The 23258-nt window shown below is 41.3% G+C and overlaps 1 protein-coding gene across 1 annotated transcript in view; it reads left to right on the top strand.

The window, feature by feature from the left end:
- Positions 1-22492, top strand: part of GC (GC vitamin D binding protein) — a 167275-nt gene extending 144783 nt beyond the window's left edge. The window contains exons 10-12 of the mRNA XM_088448241.1: positions 840-937; positions 12507-12639; positions 22442-22492. Of these exons, the coding sequence (XP_088304367.1) occupies positions 840-937; positions 12507-12639; positions 22442-22492 (282 nt within the window). The remainder of the gene's footprint in view (positions 1-839; positions 938-12506; positions 12640-22441) is intronic.
- Positions 22493-23258: the final 766 nt, after the last annotated feature.

Here is a 23258-nt window from a genome sequence, read left to right as displayed (position 1 = left end):
TACAAACTCCACACAGTTAGGGCCATGGTGGGAATTGAACCCGTGACCTCATGGGTTCAATTCCCTAGCCAACTAGTTCTGTAGATGTTTGGAGGAGAGCTGGTCTGGTGTATGGCCAGCTTAACACAAGTGAAATAATGACAGTAGCTCCGCCTGTGGATATTTTAAAATGTGTTAGCCAGTAATGAATACCTCTGTGCACCAACTAGGAGAGATGTAAAACCTGCACTGTTAAACTTCCCACACATTTAAAAGATTATCTTTCCAACCAGGCAAGTAGTTGGCTGGTTGGAACAAAAATCTGGTAACATGGGGGAGATGCAAAAAGCCTTGGAGAGTGATAAAGTGGAGAGAGATAAAGTACCAACCAATCAGCTCCTAACTATCACTTTACAGGCTGTGTTTGAAAAATGACAGGAGCTGATTGGTTGGTACTTTATCACTCTCCAAGGCTTAATGCATCTCCCTCATTACATGAGCAAACAACAATCGACTGTTTGCTCCCAAATGCTGGAAAACAGATAAAACAGGTCATTCAGACAAGTTGATTAAGTCAAACGAATTTAACCGAAGTCTGAACAACTGTTTTCATCTGTGTTCTAGTGTTTGGGAGCAAACGGCCAGTTGTCAATTGTTCCCATACAGTACATTACCAGATTTTATTTCCAACCAGCCAACTACAGTAGTTGATAATCTTTAGTTTTATGGCAAGGGGCTCCTCAGGACTGGAGATGGAAAATACTGTGCTAGATATTAAACATTTTTTCAGGCAGGATTATTTTGTGAGAGTTTCAATAAATCATCTGCAAATTAGACATATTGTATGTGCTTTGTTTCAGAAATTACAGCTGAATGAAGAAATTAAATCATATATAACTGAGGGTAATGAGCTGTGTGGAAAATACAATAAATACCCATTCTCCGAATTCAAGCAAAGGTAAAGACTTAATTATGAGTTATTACAGACTAACTACAAACTCACTGGTCAGTTGCTTTTGCGTCATCTCCTATACAGGACAAATTTTATGACAAGTAGGAAAATGTGAGATGGTTGCACTCTCTACAATATTACCAGCAATATACTGTAATGTAGATAGCTCAATATCACACTGTATGTGACCCCAGAGCAAGCATAATTCCCAATAAAAATTCCTATCAATTTCAATCCTCCCAGTGGTTTGAACCTTGTGTCTATTTAGTCTACGTAATTGCTAAATGTTATCCCTAAACAGCAGAATCATCTAAGTGTAGCCAGCTTTTTATTACCTCTTATTCCCTCTCTAACTACTATATATTTATATTTATACTGAGAAATATACACCTAATACTTGAGTCAATTGATCCATTTTAAAATGCAATGTACATTTAAATGTATAACACACACATAAGAATACATTAGGAGAAACTAAAGGGCATATTCAATTGTGGGCGTCAATTGCTGGGGAGAAAATCACTCGCGGTAATTCCTATAAGACTTACCGAGGCTTATTTTTTTCCCAGCCCCCCACCATGCGCAAAGTCAGGGAAAATCCCTGTTTCAAGTTAAAAATATTGAGAATTTCTTCACAGCCCCACGACAACCTCCCCATGACTAACTAGGCAATTAAAAGTTTCCAATTAGCTTAATTAGACAGACCTGCCTCCTCCTGTAGCCGCTCCTGCTATCTCTGCAGTGCTGAGTTATCATTATCATTGCTGGCAATCCTGTCCTCCTCCTTCTCTGCCACCCAGACATGCTAAAAGTGATTAGGGGATGCATTGTGCTGCAACTGAAGTCTTTCTCGCTGCCACCATGCAGGTAAGAGGCGGCACGGGGGCAAATAAGTGGAAAATTAAGGTGATTGGAGACTCCTGCAGAACTCCCTGCTGGTCCCTGCAGTCCGAGGCTCACAGTGACCAGCAGGGCAGCCCCCCCCCCAGACAGGTTCTTTTTTTCAGCATCCTGAACCAGAAATCCCCCTTTCAAATCTGCCCAGTCCTGACCATACAGCCCCCTTATCCACCAGTTCCTGCTCACAGCCATGCCCATACTGACATATTATAGGGGCAGCTAGTACTGTCACCTCAGCTTTCCAGGTGCCACTCGCTCCCCAGAGTCCTGACTGCTCCTGCATGCAGCCTTCACAGGACGAGCCATCTGCTTGTCCACTTCTGTCCTTACACCTCCGCTCCTACATGGAGAGCCCCCGTGCCCAGCGGAACACAATACTCTGGTACTGCATTGCTCCCTACTGCACACATCGCCTGCCTGGCTGCTGCTAATGCTTAAAATGTGAGATACAGGTTGATTTTTTTAAAACTTACCACAACCTTATTTTTTTTAAATTGGATACTGCGGTTATCGGGAGCACCCATACCCACAGTAAAGACAAAAATGGTTGTGATGCCGCAGGAATTTTTCCAGCAAAACACACATGGGCAATTGAATATGCCTCTACAACTACAGCAGAAGTCTGGTGCATATTCACTCTGCACCCATCATGGAGGTTCACAGGGGTGAAGAATAAGGAGGATGTGCTCTACGAGAAAATGGCCACCATTCTCCAAATTGCCCCTGCTCTCCCACCAGCACCTCTGTTACTTGTAAATAATGTGAGGTGCCCCTTGTATCTCATATGCCGGATCACCTCAGTGCGCTGACTGCCCACTGACCCCATGGCCATTTCACCAATTGTGACATATCCTGAGGAAAAAAGTCTGCAGACTTTGAAACATCAATCATGTCTTTGATGTTTTATTGAATACAATTTTTTCTACACTGTGCATTGGAGTGCCGCCTTGTTCTTACTATTAAGGACTTCTTGGAGAGTATATAGTGGGGCAAAAAAGTATTTGGACAGCCACTGATTGTGCAAGTTGTTGCATTTTAAAAGATGAGAGAGGTCTGTAATTTCCATCATAGGTACACTTTAACTGTGAGAGACAGAATCAGAACAAAAAATTCTGGAAATCACATTGTATGATTTTTAAACAATTTATTTGTATATTCTTACAGAAAAAAATATTTGGACACCTACCAACCAGCAAGAATTCTGGCTTTCACAGACCTGTTACTTCTTCTTTAGGAAGCTCATCTATCCTCCACTCGTTACCTTTATTAATGGCACCTGTTTCACATACCACCAGTATCATATAGCTGTATAGTCCGACATTTTGGACCCCATATGACACCTTTATCAAGGTGCATCCATAGCCATATATTAATCAAGCCATAAGGAAAGTGTAACAACAGTCACCACAGTACACCACATATATAACACACATAATGCTTACAAGGTGGGAGGCCAATCGATCAGTATGAGACTGCACATGCTGCACTGACAAGCACGCCCACATGGCCACGCCCACTAGCACAAGCTAACTCCAAGCCTCATGTTGGAGAACCAATAGTATGGCAGTAAACATCTGTGACATCATACAACAAAGTCACATGGGGTAGGGCTGTATTCTGCTTCAGACTTCTACTCATCTCAATCAGCCTCTGAGTCCGACTACCAAGATAGCCTGCCCCAAAAACAATCTTTTTTAGGGGGGATCAAACATCAGCCCGTAGGTGGACGAGGCAGAGGGTCAGACCCCATCCGAGAAGAGGTGGACATAAAAAGAAAAGGGCTGAAATAATATGTGATCTTATATTTAATTTGTCATCATACCCCTTATCAGATAGTGAAACCTTGTTGTTAAATAAAGGGCTCTCGTTTGTGCCACTTCAAAAGCATAGTGATTTTCAGTGGGCGGTTGATCATTATAAAATGGGGAGACAGCTCAGATTTCAAGAGTTTTTCTGTGATAAGCAGGAACTCCCCTATAATGATATATTACATATTCTTAGACAACCTAGATTATTTGATCCAAATTCTACTAATTCTAGTATAAGGGCCTTTCAACGATTGACAAATGTTGACCATAAAATTAATTTAAAAAAATATTTTGATACTTTGATAATTGATGAACGCAAGGCATTAAAAAATTTACAAAACAATCGTGATCTTGTCATACGGCCCGCCGATAAAGGCGGAGCCATTGTGTTACAGGATTTTGTTGACTATGATGCTTAAATTTGTAGACAATTATCTGATAACATCACCTATAAGAGATTAATATATAATCCCACTAATGAAATAAAAAAGAAAGTAGATGATGTTATCGATGATGCGATCGTACATCGATGGTTGGACGAGACATTAGCTAAATGTTTGAAAGTACAGTTTCCAGTGTGTCCCATCTTGTATACACTTCCCAAGGTGCATAAAACCTTGGTGAAGCCACCTGGACGTCCGATAATTTTGGCGCAGGGATCGATTTTACAGCCACTGGCTCAATACCTTAATGGCTTTCTTCAGGTGTTTGCCAATCAAATTCCCACGTATATTAAAGATACGGGTGATTTCATTTGTAAATTGCGAGATGTGTGTGAGATTTCTCCCTCTACAATGTTTGTCACCATCAATGTTTGATCACTTTACACCGTCATACTGCATGATGATGGTGTGGAGGCAATATATAAGGAAAATATTGTGATGCCCCCAGTGGAATTTTTACTGGTATTACTTAGATGTGTTCTTGAATATAATTACTTCCAATATAAAGATGGTTTCTTTATGCAGTCATCGGGGACCGCAATGGGGTCCAATGTGGCCCTGATGTATGCGGACATTTACATGCATTTTTTGGAACAGACATATATCCTCCCCAAGTATGGTAATAAGATCTTATATTTTAAATGGTTTATTGATGATTTGTTTATAATTTGGTCTGGAGACTATGAGGGTGTTGCTACTATGATGAGCGAACTTAATAATTTGCCTACCCCTATTAATTTCACGTTCACGGCACACAATGATCATGTAGATTTTTTGGATTTAACTGTGTTTAGGTTGGGCACCAAAATTGCCACAACTCTGCTCCGGAAACCAACGGATCGTAATACACTATTGTTGGCAACAAGTTTCCACCCAGAACATTTGAAAACCAGTCTTCCCATTTTGCAATTCTTGAGGGTGTTGCAGACCAACAGTGAAGTGGAAATGGCTGAATCCCAGTTGCATGAGATGGAAAAAATTCCGACATTTGTCTGACAAACGCATCAAGTGTGAGAAATTGAAGAATCGTATCATCTTCTCTAGTCTGTATGATACACATACCACCAGTGTACAGAAGGCAATTCATAAACATTGGCCAATTATAAGAACTGACACTACATTACCATTTAAGGATAAGACTCCTCTTTTATCATTACAAAAGGGTGCAAGCCTTAAACAATTATTGATGAGGTTGACTTTATGGAATGAGCCCTCCAATATGAAAGATATGCGCACAGGCTATTTTCGTTGCATTAATTGCATTACGTGTCGCAGTATGAATACAGGAAATTCATTTAAGCATCCACATACTGGCAGGATGATAAAAATTAAACACAGACTCACATGCACTATTGAGTTTGTGATTTACATGCTTATTTGTCCTTGTTCCCTGGTGTATATTGGTCTTACGACAAGATCCTTCAGTGAACGGATGGCTAACCACAGAAGTTCAGTGCGACAAGCATTAACTATGGGAATTACCAACAAACCAGTGGCAAAACATTTTTTGGCACAAGGACATGCACTGTCTAGTTTACGGTGTATGGTCATTGACTGGCAGCCTCTGCTAATTAGAGGCGGCGACAGGGAATTGGCACTTAAATGGCGTGGAAGCGAAATGGATATATGAACTGGACACAGTAGCACCTCGTGGCCTGAATAAACAAATCCTATTTAATGTGTTTCTCTATTTTTTTAGGGATTGCTGATATATAACATCAATGTTTTAATTTTTGTCTTTTTGTCTTTATATGATTATGTATGTTTTTGTGTATTTTGCTTATTTATAGGGAGTGCCATATTGATTATGTGAGTTTTTTACACTTCACAACAGAGTAGCATCATTATGGTCCATTTAAAATTTATGACACGCATTGTGGATTTTTACACCACACATTGCGTGGTGTTGCCTAGCAACTTATTGTTGTGATTTAACTGAGACAACATTGAGATATGTGTGCTGATGCTGCAGAATACAGCCCTGCCCCATGTGACTTTGTTGTATGATGTCACAGATGTTTACTGCCATACTACTGGTTCTCCAACATGAGGCTGGGAGTTAGCTTGTGCTAGTGGGCGTGGCCATGTGGGCGTGCGTGTCAGTGCAGCATGTGCAGTCTCGCACTGATCGATTGGCCTCCCACCTGGTAAGCATTATGTGTGTTATATATGCGGTGTACTGTGGTGACTGTTGTTACACTTTCCTTATGGCTTGATTTATATATGGCTATGGATGCACCTTGACAAAGGTCTCATATGGGGGCCTGAACGTCAGACTATACAGCTATATGATACTGGTGGTATGTGAATAAACAGGATTTTATTGTGCAAATAATGGTGAGTGCCCTCGCTACTTCTTTTTTCTACATATGTATGGACCCTGGATTCTCCATGTGGTTACATTGAGGTGCACCACTCTGGGTTGACGTTTGCTGCAGTGAGTGCGGGCTATACTGGGCTTATATATAATTAGAGATATGCGCCAGGCCATTTTTGCTGGTTTTAATTCGTTGTCCTATTTGGTTTTGCCAAAAAAAGCTAAAAGCTAAAATCAATAAAATTAATTTCCAGTCATTATATTCCACTCAACCACCTCACAACTTACAATATTGTTCACCAATATAAGCCAAAGGGTGGCTGGCTAAACTAAGAAACAGAGCTGTTGCACAAATATACAGTTATTTCTGTTTAAAAATGTTTTGCAATTTAATAATGTGATCAATCAGCCTTTTTGTTGAGCCGTTCCCCAAAATCTCCCCAACAACAAAAACAGCCATGCCTGTGGTTTGGATGCAATTCGGGCTGCATACAGTGCGGGTTGGATACAATTCAGGTCGCATACAGTGCGGGTTGGATACTGTGCGGGTCAGATACAGTGCAGGATACATGTGGGTTGGATACTGTGTGGTCAGATACAGTGTGGTCAGATTCAGTGCAGGTTGGATACAGTGCAGGTCGGATACAGTGCAGGTCGCATACAGTCCTGGTCACATACAGTACAGGATAGAGTGTGGGCTGGATACAGTGTGGGTCAGATACAGTGTTGGCCGCATACAGCACGGGTCGAACACACTGTGGGTTAAAGTGCAGGTCACATATAGTGCAGGTTGGATACACCAATGGTGCACTTATTATGACAGAGGGTGCTGACATTGTCCACTGTGCGGGAGTGCCGTTGATATCGGCCATGCTGGGGTGGGGCCATTGTCATCAGTGCAGGAGTGCTGGTGGTGTCAGCAGTTTGGGGGCGCTGGTGGTTTTGGCAGTTTGGGGGTGGTGGCGGTGTCCTCAGTACGGGGAGTGCTGGCGGTGTTGGCAGTGCAGTAGTGAAAGCAATGTTCTCAGTGTGGGAATACCAACAGTGTCAGCACTGCAGGAGTGCCGGTAGTGTTCTGAGTGCGGAAGTGACGGTGGTGTCGCCAGTTCATGGGTGCCAGCGGTGACAGTGAAGGGGTGGCAGCAATATCCAAGCACTGGTGGTGTCTGCAGTGCAGGAGTGCCAGAAGTGTTCTTAGGGCCTGATTCAGCAGTGCACGCAGATTCCCAATTATCAGGAATTTGCTCGTGTGCAGGACCCATTCTGCGTGTGTTCAGAATGGGTCCTGCTAATACACTTGCAAGCCCTTGAGTGCCTCTGCCTGATTGACAGGCAGAGGCATTTAATCAGGCAGAGGCACTCAAGGGGCGGTGCAGGGGGCAGGGGCAGCCGGTGTTCCTGGAAACGGAGCATGCCCCATTTTCTGGGAGGGGCCAGCTCAGGATTGCGTGGACATATGCAGTCTGCTGGGCTCACAAGCCAGCTTACCCAGCTGACCGGCTGCCTGGGGCCAGGCCCCCGTACACCTCTTGCTGCATTTGCATTATTTCAAAGATCGCAATTGCAAAGCTGACTGTGTGCAGCTTTGCAATTGTGATCCTTGCTGAATCAGGTTGTCAGTGTGGGGGTACCAACAATGTCAATAGTGCAGGAGTGCCAGCAGTGTTTTGAGTGCAGAAGCGCCAGTGGTATCGGCAGTGCAGAGGTGCCATTTGTGTCCTCAGCATGAGGATGCTGGCGGTGTCAGCAGTGCTGGGGTGCAGCAGTGTTGGAACTGTGGGGGATGTCGGCATTGCGGATGGTGGTGTCCTCGATGTAGTGGGTGTGCGATCTTGTGTCCGATTGCCCCATTGAAGTCTGTGTTGAAGCAATGATTGGCTGAGAGCCGTGACAGACCAATCAGGAGGCAGCCCATTGATTTCAATGGGACTTTAAAATTGTCTCCTGAGCCAAAACCGCAAGATCCTACAGCGGGATCTCAAGGTTTTGGCTTGGGTAGGGTTCCGCGGCAAACAGGGAGATCCATGCTGTGGTTTGGATCGCCTCGGATCCCAGAGAGAGAGATATAGATAGATAGATAGATAGATAGATAGATAGATAGATATAGACCGCAGTGCCAAAACTGATGGGATAGCAGTTTGTAAAGTTAATGGTAGGTGATGCCACCATACTTTGATGTCTTGGAAATACCCAGACTTGTATCAGTTGTAATCTGACATCTCGTGAGTCAGTTTGAAAACTGGCAAGGCGATGTGAATTATAGGAGTTCGCAAGGGGTATGATAATGGGTATCTAATGGATGGGACATTCCATTTCCAAAGTTGTGCGGCCATTCAACAATACTACTTTGCATTGCTTGATAACCATTTTCAGCCCTTCTTAGACTTCATGTAGCCCCACAATGATGGAATATTCCAGCAGAATAATAAACCGTGTCATCAGTTCCAAGTTGTCCAGAATTGGTTTGAGGAGTATTCTGGAGAGTTGCGATGAATGATGTGGCCGCTAAATTTGCCCAACATGTACCCAATCTAGCATTTATGAGACATGGTGGAGAGGTCCATTCGCACCCAAGATCCTGCACCTACAAATATCAGGGAGCTGTGGGAAGCTTTCTAGATGGCATTGGTTACCATCTCTCCAGAAGTATTCTGTCAACTTGTGAAATCAATGCCACATCTCTAATTACTTTTGGCACCTCAGTGTAGTAGTGAGGTGACCTGAGATATGTATATGCTGGGTGACCTCAGTCTGCTGACTGCCCGCTGCCCCCATGGCCAACTCACTGTGCCCCTATCCCACCGCCACTCTGACATGTTAGGTGTATTCACAGGCAGGACATCGTTTCAGACTCCATGGACACTGAGGACCGCAGCAGAAGTCAGGATTGTCGGGGCCCTCATTTTTAGTTTCCTTCAAGTTCTACACCTCTTACAGATTTTCCCCAGCTTAGGCCCCATACATATTCTCTCCTCATGCCTCCTGTATAAATCTCCACTAAGTTATGTTATTGGGTATTGCTTCTCCAGCAGGCCAAGTTTTCATTTAAACTCCCTCCACTTATTCTCTTCAAGTTGAAGGCTGACCCCCCCAGTTGTTTGTCCTCCATTATTCTTCAGATTATGCCATTTTTGGTGTGACTGAATGAAGTCACTGGCTCTCAGTGCTAGGCAGTGGGAGGTGGCAACGAGGAGGATTGGTTTGCAACAGAAAAAGTTGGTACAGTACTGCAGTGCAGTGCAATTAATCTGTCAAGAGGAGAGTCTATCATATCTCATTCACAACAGAAAGCTTTGTAATATAGTGTGTTACAGTCTTGAAAGGAATAGTAGTGCTGGTGATTCATTTTGATTCACCGCAAGGGAATACATAGATGAAAATGGCCCTGTGCCTCCAGCCTGTCACCATCATCCCAGTGTGTTACCCAGAGGGCCCATACATATTGTGTAGATGCAATGGATAGTGGAAACCGAACTGAACCAACAGGTGAACTCCATATACCTGTATAGTCATGATTCTGAGCAATTGGAGACAATTGGATACAACCAAAGAGCTAAGCAAAGGAAGACTAAGTTATAGGAGGACAAACTGGATTGAAGTTAGCAAAGTTCAAAACTTGCTGCTCTGTAAAGAAAATGATTATCTGAGACTTCAGCTTTAACCTAATTCTACTTGTATTATTTCTTTGTTAAACTTCAATTACTGCAGGCTGTTGTCACTCCTATGGCTTTCTCGCTGCTATCATTTTAATGTAAAATGCTGTTTATTCAGATCAAAATATATATTTTTGTGCTGTCTTCAATAAGAATTCCCCATGAGTTTACTGTCAATATCTTTTCAACTATTTTTCTATTTTATAATTGGGATCATTTGTGGACAAATGTTTCAAAAAAGTTATCTGCTTTCACTTGTAAAGGAATTAAAGTGAATTATTTATCAAAGGCTTTGCGGTACCTTTAAAGACAGCCATAGATATCTCTTACTCCTTTTTCATATGAGTTTTATGTTCTGATTGAAGATCCCTTAAGAGCTGGTGTTGATATTTGATGCGTCATATCAATCCTCAAACAATGTATAATCTGTTGTGGACAATAGAGGGTATCAATATAAATGAGAGAGCTTATGAAAACATTAAAAGAATTCACAGTTGAATTAAGATACTTTAGATATAAACCAGAACATGCCTTTGGAATAAGATTGTTGTGAGGCAGGACAAAAATTTCCTTTATATAGAAAAACTTTCATTTGGTCACACAATGGTGAGAAGGAACATGAGGAGCTGATTTAATTGATGTAGTTACAATTCACAGGTGATAGAGGTCACCATTTGCAGATCCCCCAACATGACCCCTTGCATCACGCACAAAGGGTCTCATTCAGACCCGGTCGCAAGCGCTCAGCACTCGCAACCGGGTCGATGTTAAGGCCCTGTGCATGTGCAGTGGCCACACTTCGCGTGCGCAAGCCCCGGAGCGAGAGAGAAATTCTCTCGCTCCGGAGCTCACTACAAAAGGGGCGACTGTCGATGTTGATCGACAGCTTGCCCCGTTTTGTAGGCGAGGCGGTGGCTACACAAACGGAGGCATTCCTTAAGGAACGCCTATCGTTTTGTGGGCGGCCGCACTGACATCAGCAGTGATGTCAGTGGGGAGCTTCCTGCTCAATCAGAGCAGGAAGCTCCCTGGGGCTTGCGGTTGCCGAGACCCAATCTTAGGGTCTCGTCGCAAGCCCCAATGGTCGTGATGGTTTTGACCATCGCGACCATCAGCGACTGCCTTTCTTCTATCTATAGCCTGTCTGCATGCCGAATTGCTACAATACAGTGTCAGCGGTTGTGATGGGGGGGCGGGTGGCTCCAAATTGTAACTTCCCTCCGGGCGTCTGGGATGAACTTACACCACTGATGTGTATATGTATATACAGTACAGTAATCTAATGGATTCAGACTTATATAGAATTTTCATATCATTCTTTGCAGAATTTTGCTAATTTTTTCAGTAGAAATTACTTAACTGTTCTGCATGCATTATCCCCTAAAACTTTGATTCCATACAGAATGTCCAGTCCTATCTGACTGCACCACATTAAAATTAATTGACACTGCAGTCATCACTGAAATGGAAAATTATCAGTTTTTATCATTGGTCAGATTGTGTGTGTTTAACAAATATAGGGGGTCATTCAGACACACTCGCGAGCGGAAGTAGGGGTGCAGGCTTAAAAAAAATAGCCTGCACCCCTGGGAATGACATTTTAAAAAGAACTGTGTCAAAAAAAAAAAAAAATAGGGACACCCCAAAAAAATAATGTAAAAATTGGGGTGAAAAAAAAAATGGGAAAAAAGTGTTTAAAAATAGGGAAATAGGTTCAGGGCTATTCTGCAAGTATGCGGCAGGTGCATTCTAGAATAGGCTATTAGCGGCAGGTGCATAGTTGCAGAATTTAAAAAAAATTACTTTAGGGACATAAAAATATGCTAGTACCCATTCTCATGTACCCCAAATTTGATGGTAGCACTTAAAAAAACGAAAAAAATAACCTAAGTGCTCTTCTGCAACACTTCTTCAATGTCGGGAAAAAAACACCTGCTGCGGCTATTTAAATCCCCGACTTTCATTTGCAGGCTAAAACGGGGTACCCATAGTGATCCCCCATGTTTTTACAACTTTAGGGGGGTCCTACAATTTTTTCCAGGAAAATGTCGTAGTTTATCACAAATCCCACTTCGCCAGGTCCCGTTTTCGTATATTTTATATTGAATACGGGGATAAAGCGGGCGCGCGCCCGATACTTTATCCCTGAAAAATCTCTGATGTGGAGCGAAAAGTCCATCACGGACTTTTCGCTCCCATATTGAGTACCCCTCATAGTATGGTAACTATGTATCATGTGCTTTTTATTAGCAAATGTTTTCTAGGAAATCTTAATAAAAAAATAAAATGACAGTTGTGATTATATGTGTGGATACATACCTATACACATTTATTAGCTAGGTTGCAAATGATTTCTTCTATGTGAGCTTATATCTATAACGAGTATGACACAGAAATAAATAAGACTGAAACTAGTTCTGAAACTAATCAATTTGGTTTTCTTTTATTTCCCAGAATAATTAAAGCTCTCAACAGTAGGGTTCCTAAACTAACGTCAAGCAAAGTGGAAGAGTTAGCAGAACAAAAAGCAAACCTAGCATCTACGTGCTGTATAATAAATGCACCTCCAGTGTATTGCAAAGAGAAGGTAAGCTTAAATTAACTCGTGTAAATGCACCTGACATCCCAGAGTTACAGGTTCTACATCATTTCTGCGTATACAGAGAACATTATTAGCAGATACACTATATAGTAGCAACAGGAACTCTTTATTTCTGTCCAAAAACGATCAAACACATGCTGCAAGCTTAACATGGAGGAAAGTATAGAAACAACATCTTCTATACCAGAGTCTGAATGAAAACACACACCCCTAACTACCCTCTTTTTTATCTAACTTTTTGAACAGTTGAACACTGATGACATCTGTATGTACAGTGGGCCTGATTCAGAGCCGGACGCTATTTGCGCTCGCTCGTTCAGAAAAAGGGGCTGGCTATTTAAATGGAGCGCTCGCTCTTTGCGGTCTGTTGACGCCTCTATGTCTGAGCGAGCGTCCAAAACATGGGCTCGCTATTTTGTAAAGACGCCCCTTGGGCGTTCGCATCATACGTCATCTCCGCTATTTATTTGATTAATCGAGTACATCGAAATGTGTATGAACTGCTCGCTATTCTTGTGGTAGCATTTTCCTACCGCAATCATGCGAGCAGTTCAGGCTAAAAGACAACCAAGTGACGTGGTCGATGACGCTGCTTTGTTAATTATGCATACCCTTAAAACGCCCGTTTTGACCGTTTGGCACTCCTGCTTTCGGATCTCCACTCCCCGTTTTCAAGCACCTTCCCCTGTTACCACCCACAAACGCCTCATCCTGTGACTCAAATTAGCAGGCATTCGCTATTTTGCGAGCACACGATTTCCGACCGCACTGACTGGTTGGCGCATGCGCATTACGACCCATACGCATGCGCAGATGTGCGAACATCGCTCGGAGCGAACGAGCGGCCGCTTACGAGCGGCTCTGAATCAGGTCCAGTAAACACAGTTGATTGCAGTGGTTGCAATATCAAAATGACACATCTAACACCTCCACTCAAACCAGTCCCATCTTGGATATAATGTTCTCAGACATTGACCTTGGGATTGACTTTGTCAAAACATCTGCCAACATATTTTCAGTGCTCCCACTGCTTGTCTGTACTATTCATTATTTGGTAAGATATCATCTTCTCCTTCCACAGTCATTTCAGATATTCCACAGTTCATAAGAAGTCTTTTCAATTGTTTTTCTTAATAAACAATTGTGAAGATAGCATTCTTCTCCCCAGTAAATTGCTGGCATATCTGCATCAAACAGTGCACTCTGCCTACTTTCAAAGTGTCCAAATCATCCTCTCAGCAACACCATTTTACGCTATTGTTGTCTGGAACTAAGGCTCTGATTCAGAGCCGGACGCTCTGACAGAGCGCTCGCTCTGAATCAGGGCCGTCCCTCTGAATTTAAGAGCGGCCTCCTGGCCACTCGCATAGCTGTGGGTGACCACCCACAGCTATAGCAAGCAGCCAAAATGATGGTCGCGATGGTCAAGACCATCGCGATCATTGGGCTTGCGATGAGACCCTTGCGGTAGGGTCTCGTTGCCGCAAGCCCTGGAGTGCTTTTGGCTCTATCAGAGCCAAAAGCACTCCCACTGACATCACTAGTGATGTCAGTGGGGCCGGCCCAAACGGTAGGCGTTCCCATGGGAACGCCTTCGTCTGGCCAGCCACGCCCCCGGCACGCCCACCAAAGGTGGCGTGCTGTCAATCAGCATCGACAGCACGCCCCCTTTGGTGCGAGACCCATAATGACAGCTTGGCTGTCATTATTCGGGTCTCACGCATGCGCTCCGCGCTCGCGAGCGGGTCTGAATTAGACCCTAATTCCATATCTTTTCAGAATGGCTTCCCTAGAAACCGAACACACCCAAACTTAAGGGTTCCAAGTCCAGGGTTGGAATCAGTTTAGGGTTCCAGGCAAAACTGAGTCCTGACTCGGGTCTTCTCACAATTCAGAACTCAGATTTAAAAAATAGTTCTTGCATGTTTTGGATTGCATTCAAGTCCCGTCCTCATGATTTCAGGTGCTGTGAGATGGTCAAAATTGAGTGGAAATTACTGGAATGAATGTTATTGATGTTAATAATACTAAAGGAACAAAAACAGGTCCAAATAAAATGAGAGAACAGCTGGGAGTGCAATCAGATTAAATATCTGTTTAATAAATGTAAATGCAAACAAGATTCAAATATATAAAACATATAAAATGATCAAATATAGTAATGTTGGAATTTGTTGATAACAAGGACCTCTACAGCAATTAAATAATGCATTTGTGCCAGTGTGTTTGGGGCCAAGAAATGAGTAATGGTGCATACACATGGTACGATATCTATGATTGATATCAACGATAGCGATATCGTTCAATGATATATCGTTCATATCGTTATATTTTATGCCGTAAAAGACCAACGATGCGCATTCCCGCATGAACGATAACAATATCTATGATCGTCCAACTTGCACGATATTGACAACTTTGCCTGTTCAGAGATGTGGCAGGTTGACTTCACTGAAAGATATCTTTCAAATCGTTGGTGGTACAGATTCTACCATGTGTATGCATCTTAAGATGCCCTTACTTCTACTGCTTATCAAGTAGGATGCCACAGCCTATGAATCCAGGTTGCCTAACCAGATTTGAGTTTAAACTGAGATATGCTGCTAAACTGGTACTGCCACTATAGTGCAGTTCCCAATCGATCTGCTGTGCGGCAGTCAGACCGATGCTAACACTAACAGACTGTCTTGTTCAGAATGGAGCCCGGACGGTGATATGCTGCCAAGCCAGCGCTGATACTACACATAGCGCGGCCTCTGATTGATCTGCTGAGTAGCTATAAGGTTAATGCTGACATCACTACACAGTAGACAGCCTGTGGATATCCCTGTTGCGATTGCCGAGCCGGCACTGACAACACTTACAGTATATCACGGCTTTGGAGTGCCAGCTGATAGGCTCCCCAGGTAGCACTTTTGTGTGCACCACATTTGATATCCTGTTAACACTGTGAACTGCAGATCATTTTTAACAGTATCTCCAGCCAGCAGTATCTCAACTCTGCATTTAAAATTAAACCGATTGGTTTAAGCTATTGCTCTAATGTGACTTTTCATCCCAAGGGAACCAATTGGTTTAAGCTATTGCTCTAATGTGATTTAAAAGGGTATTTTACACAGACAACTAAAACCCATGTACAAGTTTATAACTGATTTAAATTGAATCATTAACCATTACATTGGGCTGCATTTCAGTGGATTATATCATCAGTAGCAGAGGCGTATTTATGATGGCTGCAAATCCACATGGGCCCCTGGGTCCAGGGGGGGCCCACACCATGCACCTTGCACCCATATTATACTTACCTCTCTGGAGCCCCATGTCAGCGCCAGTGTCAGCGCTGTAAAAAGGCCTGGAAAATGGCTGCCGAAGCCATTTTTCTGTCGTTTTGCGCATACGCAGTACAGGGAAAATGGCTAGTGCCCAGAGTCTCAGTGCAGTGCTCAGTGAGCTGCTGGCCGCCGGACTGAGAGGAGGGGGCCCGTGATGGAGCCTGCACACCGGCCCCCTCCTCTCATGAAACGCCCCTGATCAGTAGAATATTTGGAGACAACTACTATTTCTACTGATTTCACCCACAACTAATTACAGTCACTATGGGCAACCGCTTGTTAGCATAAATCTTTTTACAAGCAATTAAAGGCCTGCAAGGCTACATTTTATATGCAACTCTACTAATCCTTTTAGGCAACTGGAAGTTTTACTACCAAGTCAGCCTGTTATATTGTTGCCTTTTCTATTTTTGCTTTTTTAAACAAAACCTTTTTTTTGTTATTTTCTCTTTTCAACATTTACATTGTTACATCAGCCTTCTGGCCGTCAGTCTCTGTGCATAGTGTACAGTACATTATTTAATTGGTATAGAGGTCCTTGGTATTGACAAATTCCAACATTACTATATTTGACCATTTTATATGTTTTTATATGTGTTTTGTAATTGTAATATTTTTGCATTTGCATTTATTAAACAGATATGATATGTTGGTGATGTATGAACAGCGTTAAACTACCCAAATTGATAGTCATATAATGGTAAAGTAGGAGAAAATATAACATGTAGTTATCAGTACCAATATAAAAGGATAAAAGATTCCTAAAATATAATGCAATAATATAACAATTGTATGTAATTAAAATGTTGGATACACTATATGGCTTGATTGAAAAAAAAAGACAATTTATTCCTAAAGATAAAAAATATGCATTGGTTATATACACATGAATAAAATTAATAACATTGTAAACATTCGAACATCAATAAAGGGTGTAATAAGAGTCTCTTTAGAAAGGACGGCAATCTCAGTCCAAATGACAAATGTCAGTGTTGTAAGGATATAATAAAAGTCTCTTTGGAAAAGACGGCAATCTCAGTCCAAATGACAAATGTCAGTATTGTAGCAACAGTCACTGGCCTATGCATGTGAATCTGGAGTAATGTCCAGCTAGTAATTGGTTTATTTACCAGACTCAGTGGAAGTGTCCACAGCCTGTACTATATGCAGAAGTAGCTGCACTGGTGTGTTGACGATGTGGGATAGAGGCTGGAAAGTAGATGCAGTGATGCTGGTCCGGAAACAAATCCACAAGGTGCAGAGTGCTGTATGAGATGTCGGTGGGGAGCTAAACGTGTTTCGCTGTGGTAGGACCCACAGCTTCCTCAGTAGTATATACCCCCATATCCAGTCTAGGGCTTATTATTGCATTATATTTTAGGAATCTTTTATCCTTTTATATTGGTGCTGATAACTACATGTTATATTTTCTCCTACTTTACATTTATACAACTATCAATTTGGGTAGTTTAGTGCTGTTCATATATCACCCTTTTTCTTAGCCTATATCAGGAGTTGACACCTCCATTTGAACTGGCTGCTCATCTGACAGTGCCAACTGAGTTCCTTCCCCCACAATTTTTTTAGAGATGATATGTTCTGTGTGAATTAGGTCTAAATACTTATTAGCTTTGCTGTTACTGGTTTTTAAAAACTTTTACTTCTCATTTTCTCTTTTAAGCAACTTGCACATTTCATAACTGGAGTGCAGTGATCAAACTTTATACCATTTGCATGGTGTTCATGGGCTAGTATTCTTATGGCTTCTGGATTTCTGTGCCCTAGATGATGGTGCTAAACATGAAAACAATAAACATGCTAAGTGGTATTAACAGCTTCATTACATTTTAACTAATACAGTTGATTTGTGATTTTGAGTTTTCCTTCTGAAAATGTGTGTTTGCTATTTGTAATAATACATTTGTCACCTTTAAATGCAACATGTGCTTGCCTGGAAAGCTTTTTCACAGATAGTAGTTTGGTGTCAAAATTAGACACATACTGGTACAGTATAAGACATTATTCATAAGTATCTTTCAGGTAAATATTGGAGAGAATGGACAGTAAACATAACCTTCTCATATTCCTCCTGAGACCATATAATGATCATTAGCTGTGGCTATTCTTTCTGAATTACTTTGGTCAAACTAAGTGAATAAATTCTTCATTTATTATCTGACATGTAAATACACCAAGCATTTATTGTATCTCTGTGCCTGTGTTTGCACTGAAAGTACATTCAGCACTACAAGTATTTCCAGCTCTTGTATAACGCTCTTTGGATTTTGCTTTGCATCTTGTTACTTTTGCTGATTCATTCTGGCTTTCTAGACTCTGCAAACTGCCATTAAGAGAACATGTTTCCTGCACACAAACATTCAAAAGTTTCTGGTCTCTGACTAGTGCTTTTAATAATATAGTCCTAAAATCTCAATGCTGTGTTGTCTTTATTTGCACTTTCTATCTTGCAATTTAATTCATGCACAAGTTTTCCTTTAACTTACTCTAATGTCAGTTCATCATCTTGTCTGGCATAAAGTTCTGTTACAAGTGTATCATAGCTGTCTGGCAGACCACTAAGTAGCAGGCTGCTATATTTCTTCTCTTATGCAGCAACCAAGTAACCATCTCTAAGGTACATCATATATAAACTTAAATGTGCTGGCATTTAAGCAGTTTAGTCTGACAACTTTCTTATTAAATACATCTTATTGCTTAAATTAGCTATCTCATGCACTTTCTGCAGCACATCCCAAATTTATCTTTCTCAGTCTATTTCTCTGTGACTGGGTCACACTTAGCCATCAGACATTTCCACAGACTTTCAATTATGAGCAGCATCTTTATTTTGAATTTCCATATCTGACAATTCTGGTCAGAGTCACCAATTTGAATTGGTTAAAGCACTGGTGGCAGCAGCCATTTGTTCTGAGCTCTGCCTTTTCTTTCACTGAGGTTCTGACTTTTAGAACTTAGTTTTATTTTCTTTCTTCAGTCCTGAGCCCATAACATGTTAGCAGATATGCTATATAGGAGCAGCAGAAAGTATAATTAAACAGGAACTCTTTATTTCTGCCCATACAGGTTCAAACACATGCTGCAAACTTAACATGGAGGAAAAGAGAGAAGGAACCTTTTTTTCTATAACAGAGTCTGGAAACACAGACCTAGCTACCTTCTTTATTTATCTAACTTTATCAGCAGCTGAACACTAATGACATCTGCATATACAGTAAACACAGTTGATAACAGTGGTTGCAATATCAAAATGGCACATGTCTAGCAAGCATTATGGCTGGAAATGTGTGCCATATACAAACAAAATGAAAACAGCAATAACCACTGGGATCATGCTCTCTTTTTTGGCATCTTCCATTTATTATTACTTTCTCTCCCACACTAACATACTGTTGTTTACTGTCTAGTGGTAAATAAATACTGTAATACTCATACAGTACATGGAAACAGGGGAGCCAAAAGGGGGAGGTGGACTGGTGCAAATTATCCAAGCACAGGCTTGTTGGAAGGGTCCAGTGCAACAGAGGGACCCTTATGCTGCAGGTTTCCATATTAATAGAGGGAATCTACTAAGGTTATATACAATGGGGCTGGTAAAATAAGACTGTGCAACATAGGCTATGTGACCAAAAGAAGAATCGAAACTGAGTGGATGAAACACTTCTACAAAGGGCTACAAAAAAAACAAATATGTAATCATTTTAGATAGATTGATTGATACTGTAGATAGATCGATCAATCACATAAATATGCAGTATGAAGGTGTTAACAAAGTAATGGAAATTCAGAGTACAATTTAACAATCTATTACCATGCTTTGTACTTTAATTCACAACATTACGTTTTGGCTTTTGGTTGAACTTTAATGAAAACTAATAAAGTATTGTGGATGCAGAAGGAATCATCCCCCTGTCTAATTTATCAGTTCATTAATTTGATTTATCTAGAGAATCCCATAATGACTTGATGAAAATTCACAGTGGATCAAATAACATTTAACTTATGTCAGTGATTATAGGTTTTTTAAACTCTCATCTGAAGTTTGAAGATAACTCCTTCATTTATCTGTAAACTTGTTTTAATGGAGTGCAAAGTGCATTTGTCAGTTGTGGAAGAAGCAGTGTCGAAGTGCCTCTTTTTTGTTAAACATCTTCAATAGCTGTGAGTTTTCAAGTTGTAAGCAAGTAATTTGAGCTCGCAGCCCTCTTAAGGAGGGCACTTACTTCATCATGATGGCTGCAATGTGCTTCCAGGAGAAGACACTTCATGACCAGTAACATGCCTCACTCTCCATAGAGGTGCACAGGAAAATGTTCAATATTTGCCTAGTACTGTATACTGTGATGTGTGCAGCCGGATATCAAGGCAGGAAATTGCACTAAATTTTATTCTTCCTAAGTAATTGTGCCCATTAGAAAATTTTAACATATTTACGGTGAGTGTGCATTAGACAATAGTAGCTAAAGAGTAAATGACTGTATTGGGACTACTATAAATCACCTAGCAGTTAAGGATTTAGAAAACCGTGGTGAGCTCAGTTTACTACTGTTTATGACTGTACCACTTATGCAATCTATAGATAGAATTAGCAGTACAGTCCTGTTAATATACATAAAAATAAATAAAATAAAAAAACAAAATCAGATGAGCACTCTTCATTACAAAAAATGTTAAATAGAATTCAAAAGTCTGAGTGGGCTGTTTCTCCTTGTATAATCCAACACCAGGTATTGGATTAAATTTGACCTATGAAAACAAGAACAAGGGAGCTCCTATACTGCATTATACTTGTGGAACTGAACACGCTAAATAGTCAAATTTACACCTACTTTCTAGGATAAGATAGAAGGACCAACCTCTTGTTTGTCATCTTTGGGTATATTATTATGTGTGGTGGCAGGGTGTTACCATTTGCCTGCTAAAATTCTGTGGCTTATGATACAAATCCCATGAGCTGGGTCATCTGTAGGAAGCTAGAGAGAGACTGTGGGAGTAGCCAAGCCTTTATTACCTAGTACGGTTGTTCAGGGAGCTTAAGGATGACCTGTTGGTATAGTTGAGTTTTTTTATGTATTTTAGATTTGGCCTCCTGTGACAGTGGCCAGTCTTGTCATGCATCTGTTTATGGATGCATCCAGTTCTGTGGTTTTCAGACATTTTTTAGATGGGGAATAGTGTGTAGGCTTATTGATGGTCTTACTGCAGACCTAGGTGTCTTGAGTAAAAAATAGGTTGCAGTGACAAGCACGTGCTGGAGATTGACAACTGCATATCTGATGCATTGTTGATCTTTAATTGGACAAAGTTTAGTGTGCTTGTACCAGATGTTCATCCCATGGGGTTGTCATGTCCTTCTCACGTCTTACCAAGATGTGAGAAGGACATGGTAATCTTACCAAGATTACCAAGCAGGCATAGAGGGACTGGCTCAGAAAGCTCTGACTCTTGCCACCTTGTTGAGAGTATGGGTCAAGGTACCAGGAGCCCTATGTGTAATACCAAAGGCTGCTGGTTGGAAACAAGACCCTGGAGGAAGGTCAATGAGGGATGGAGAGCTGGATGCCATGTTTAACATAAAGACGACCTGATAAAAATATACCAAATGTATAGGTAATTCAATGTCACTCACTGCAAGAAGCAGGTGCATCAGGTCCCTCTACATGCTTGCCAAGATAGAGGTAGAGAGACAGTGATCATCCACTGTATCCTTCCATGCATCCCATTCAACTTTGCAGAGGTTTGACAATGTCTAGAAGTAATCTGTACTCCCACGGCTGCAATCTACATTGGACATATTCTGAATTGACCATGTACGCACAGGTCCATATGGTCTTCAAAGTCCAATCTTGCATACTTTCAAAGGAGATTGCAGAAACTATCCTTTAATGGAATTAAGCCATAAAATACGAAAGATACTGTCAAAATATAAACAGCCTCTGCAGGACTACTCAGAATTGATGAGGTTTGTGCGGGTCACAGACCTTCACTTACATTGTGGTACATACAGATTCATCCTACTCAAAAGGAAAGGTACCTATCTATTTGTTTATTCAGTATAATCACTGATCTTCTTATCATTATAGCTAATTTTTTCACCTCTAGAATAAACTTTTTTTCTTATATTCAAAGAGCGATTACTTACAAATGAGGTTGAAATAAAATAAGCTTAACCATTAAATTAGATAGGAGCCACACTACTGCTGAATCATGTTCCCTAAATTATGTTGTTTTTTTTGTATAGTTATCTATCAATATTCTTCACTCATCGATTTGTGAGCAGTAAATCTTATGGGTCCATTGTCATTTTTATCATATTTAACTTGCTGAATTATAATTATATAATATAATTTTTTTCATTATCACTAGAAGTATCTGATATTGCAATTTAAAAGTTTTTATTCCAGCACAGTTTCTATAATGTTACAATTTATTTTTAGATAACCGAAGTAATCGGAAAGACATGTACTCAGAACCCATGCTTCCTATAAAAGGTATCTGCATATCTATTTATCTTTGCATATTTAAAATAATCCCAAACAACCTTGCTATTTATTTTGTTGGGAGCATCTTACAAAATAACCATGACTGCACCAAACCCTCTACAATGCTAGCTTTACATTGTTTTTGCCTCTAGACTATGTGTCCAAGTCAAGTCAAGGATAAATAAATAGGTTAAATCCCAGTTTAATATTAGTACATGTTTAGTGAAAATAGACATTAGTCCAAACAGTTACATCTGTAGCTTGGACAATTCAGACAGCTCGTAGCAGACGGGGCGAGCTGTCGATGTTGAGTGACAGCTCGCCCGGTTTGCTGGGCGGGCCGGGGGCGTGCCAGGCCAAATGGAGGCGTTTGGGGGCGGCACCACTGACATCATTGAGGATGTCAGTGGGGAACTTCCTGCTCAAACAGAGCAGGAAGTTCCCTGGGGCTTACGAGAGCCCAGACCCAACCTTAGGGTCTGGTCGTAAGCCCCGATGTTCGCGATGGTGATGACCATCGCGACCATCACCCTGATCGCAAGCTAAGCTGTGGGTGGTAACCCACAGCTTAGCTTGCGACCTGGAGGCTGCACTTCAAAACAAGAAGTGCCCGCCTTCATTCAGTGAGTGATCACTTCTTGCGATCGACTTTGAATGAGGGCCATGGTGTATTTTATTAGTCATTTTATTAGTGTATACAGTCAACTGCAAACCACACTAATTGGGCTTTATAGTAATCTTAGAAACTAAGGCCCTCATTCAGAGCCGTTCG

Source organism: Taudactylus pleione, unplaced genomic scaffold (assembly GCF_031769625.1).
Source record: "Taudactylus pleione unplaced genomic scaffold, aTauple2 ptg000454l, whole genome shotgun sequence".
In the NCBI taxonomy this organism is placed as follows: domain Eukaryota; kingdom Metazoa; phylum Chordata; class Amphibia; order Anura; family Myobatrachidae; genus Taudactylus; species Taudactylus pleione.
Note: the sequence above shows the minus strand (reverse complement) of the source record. Positions and strands in the feature narration are given on the sequence as shown.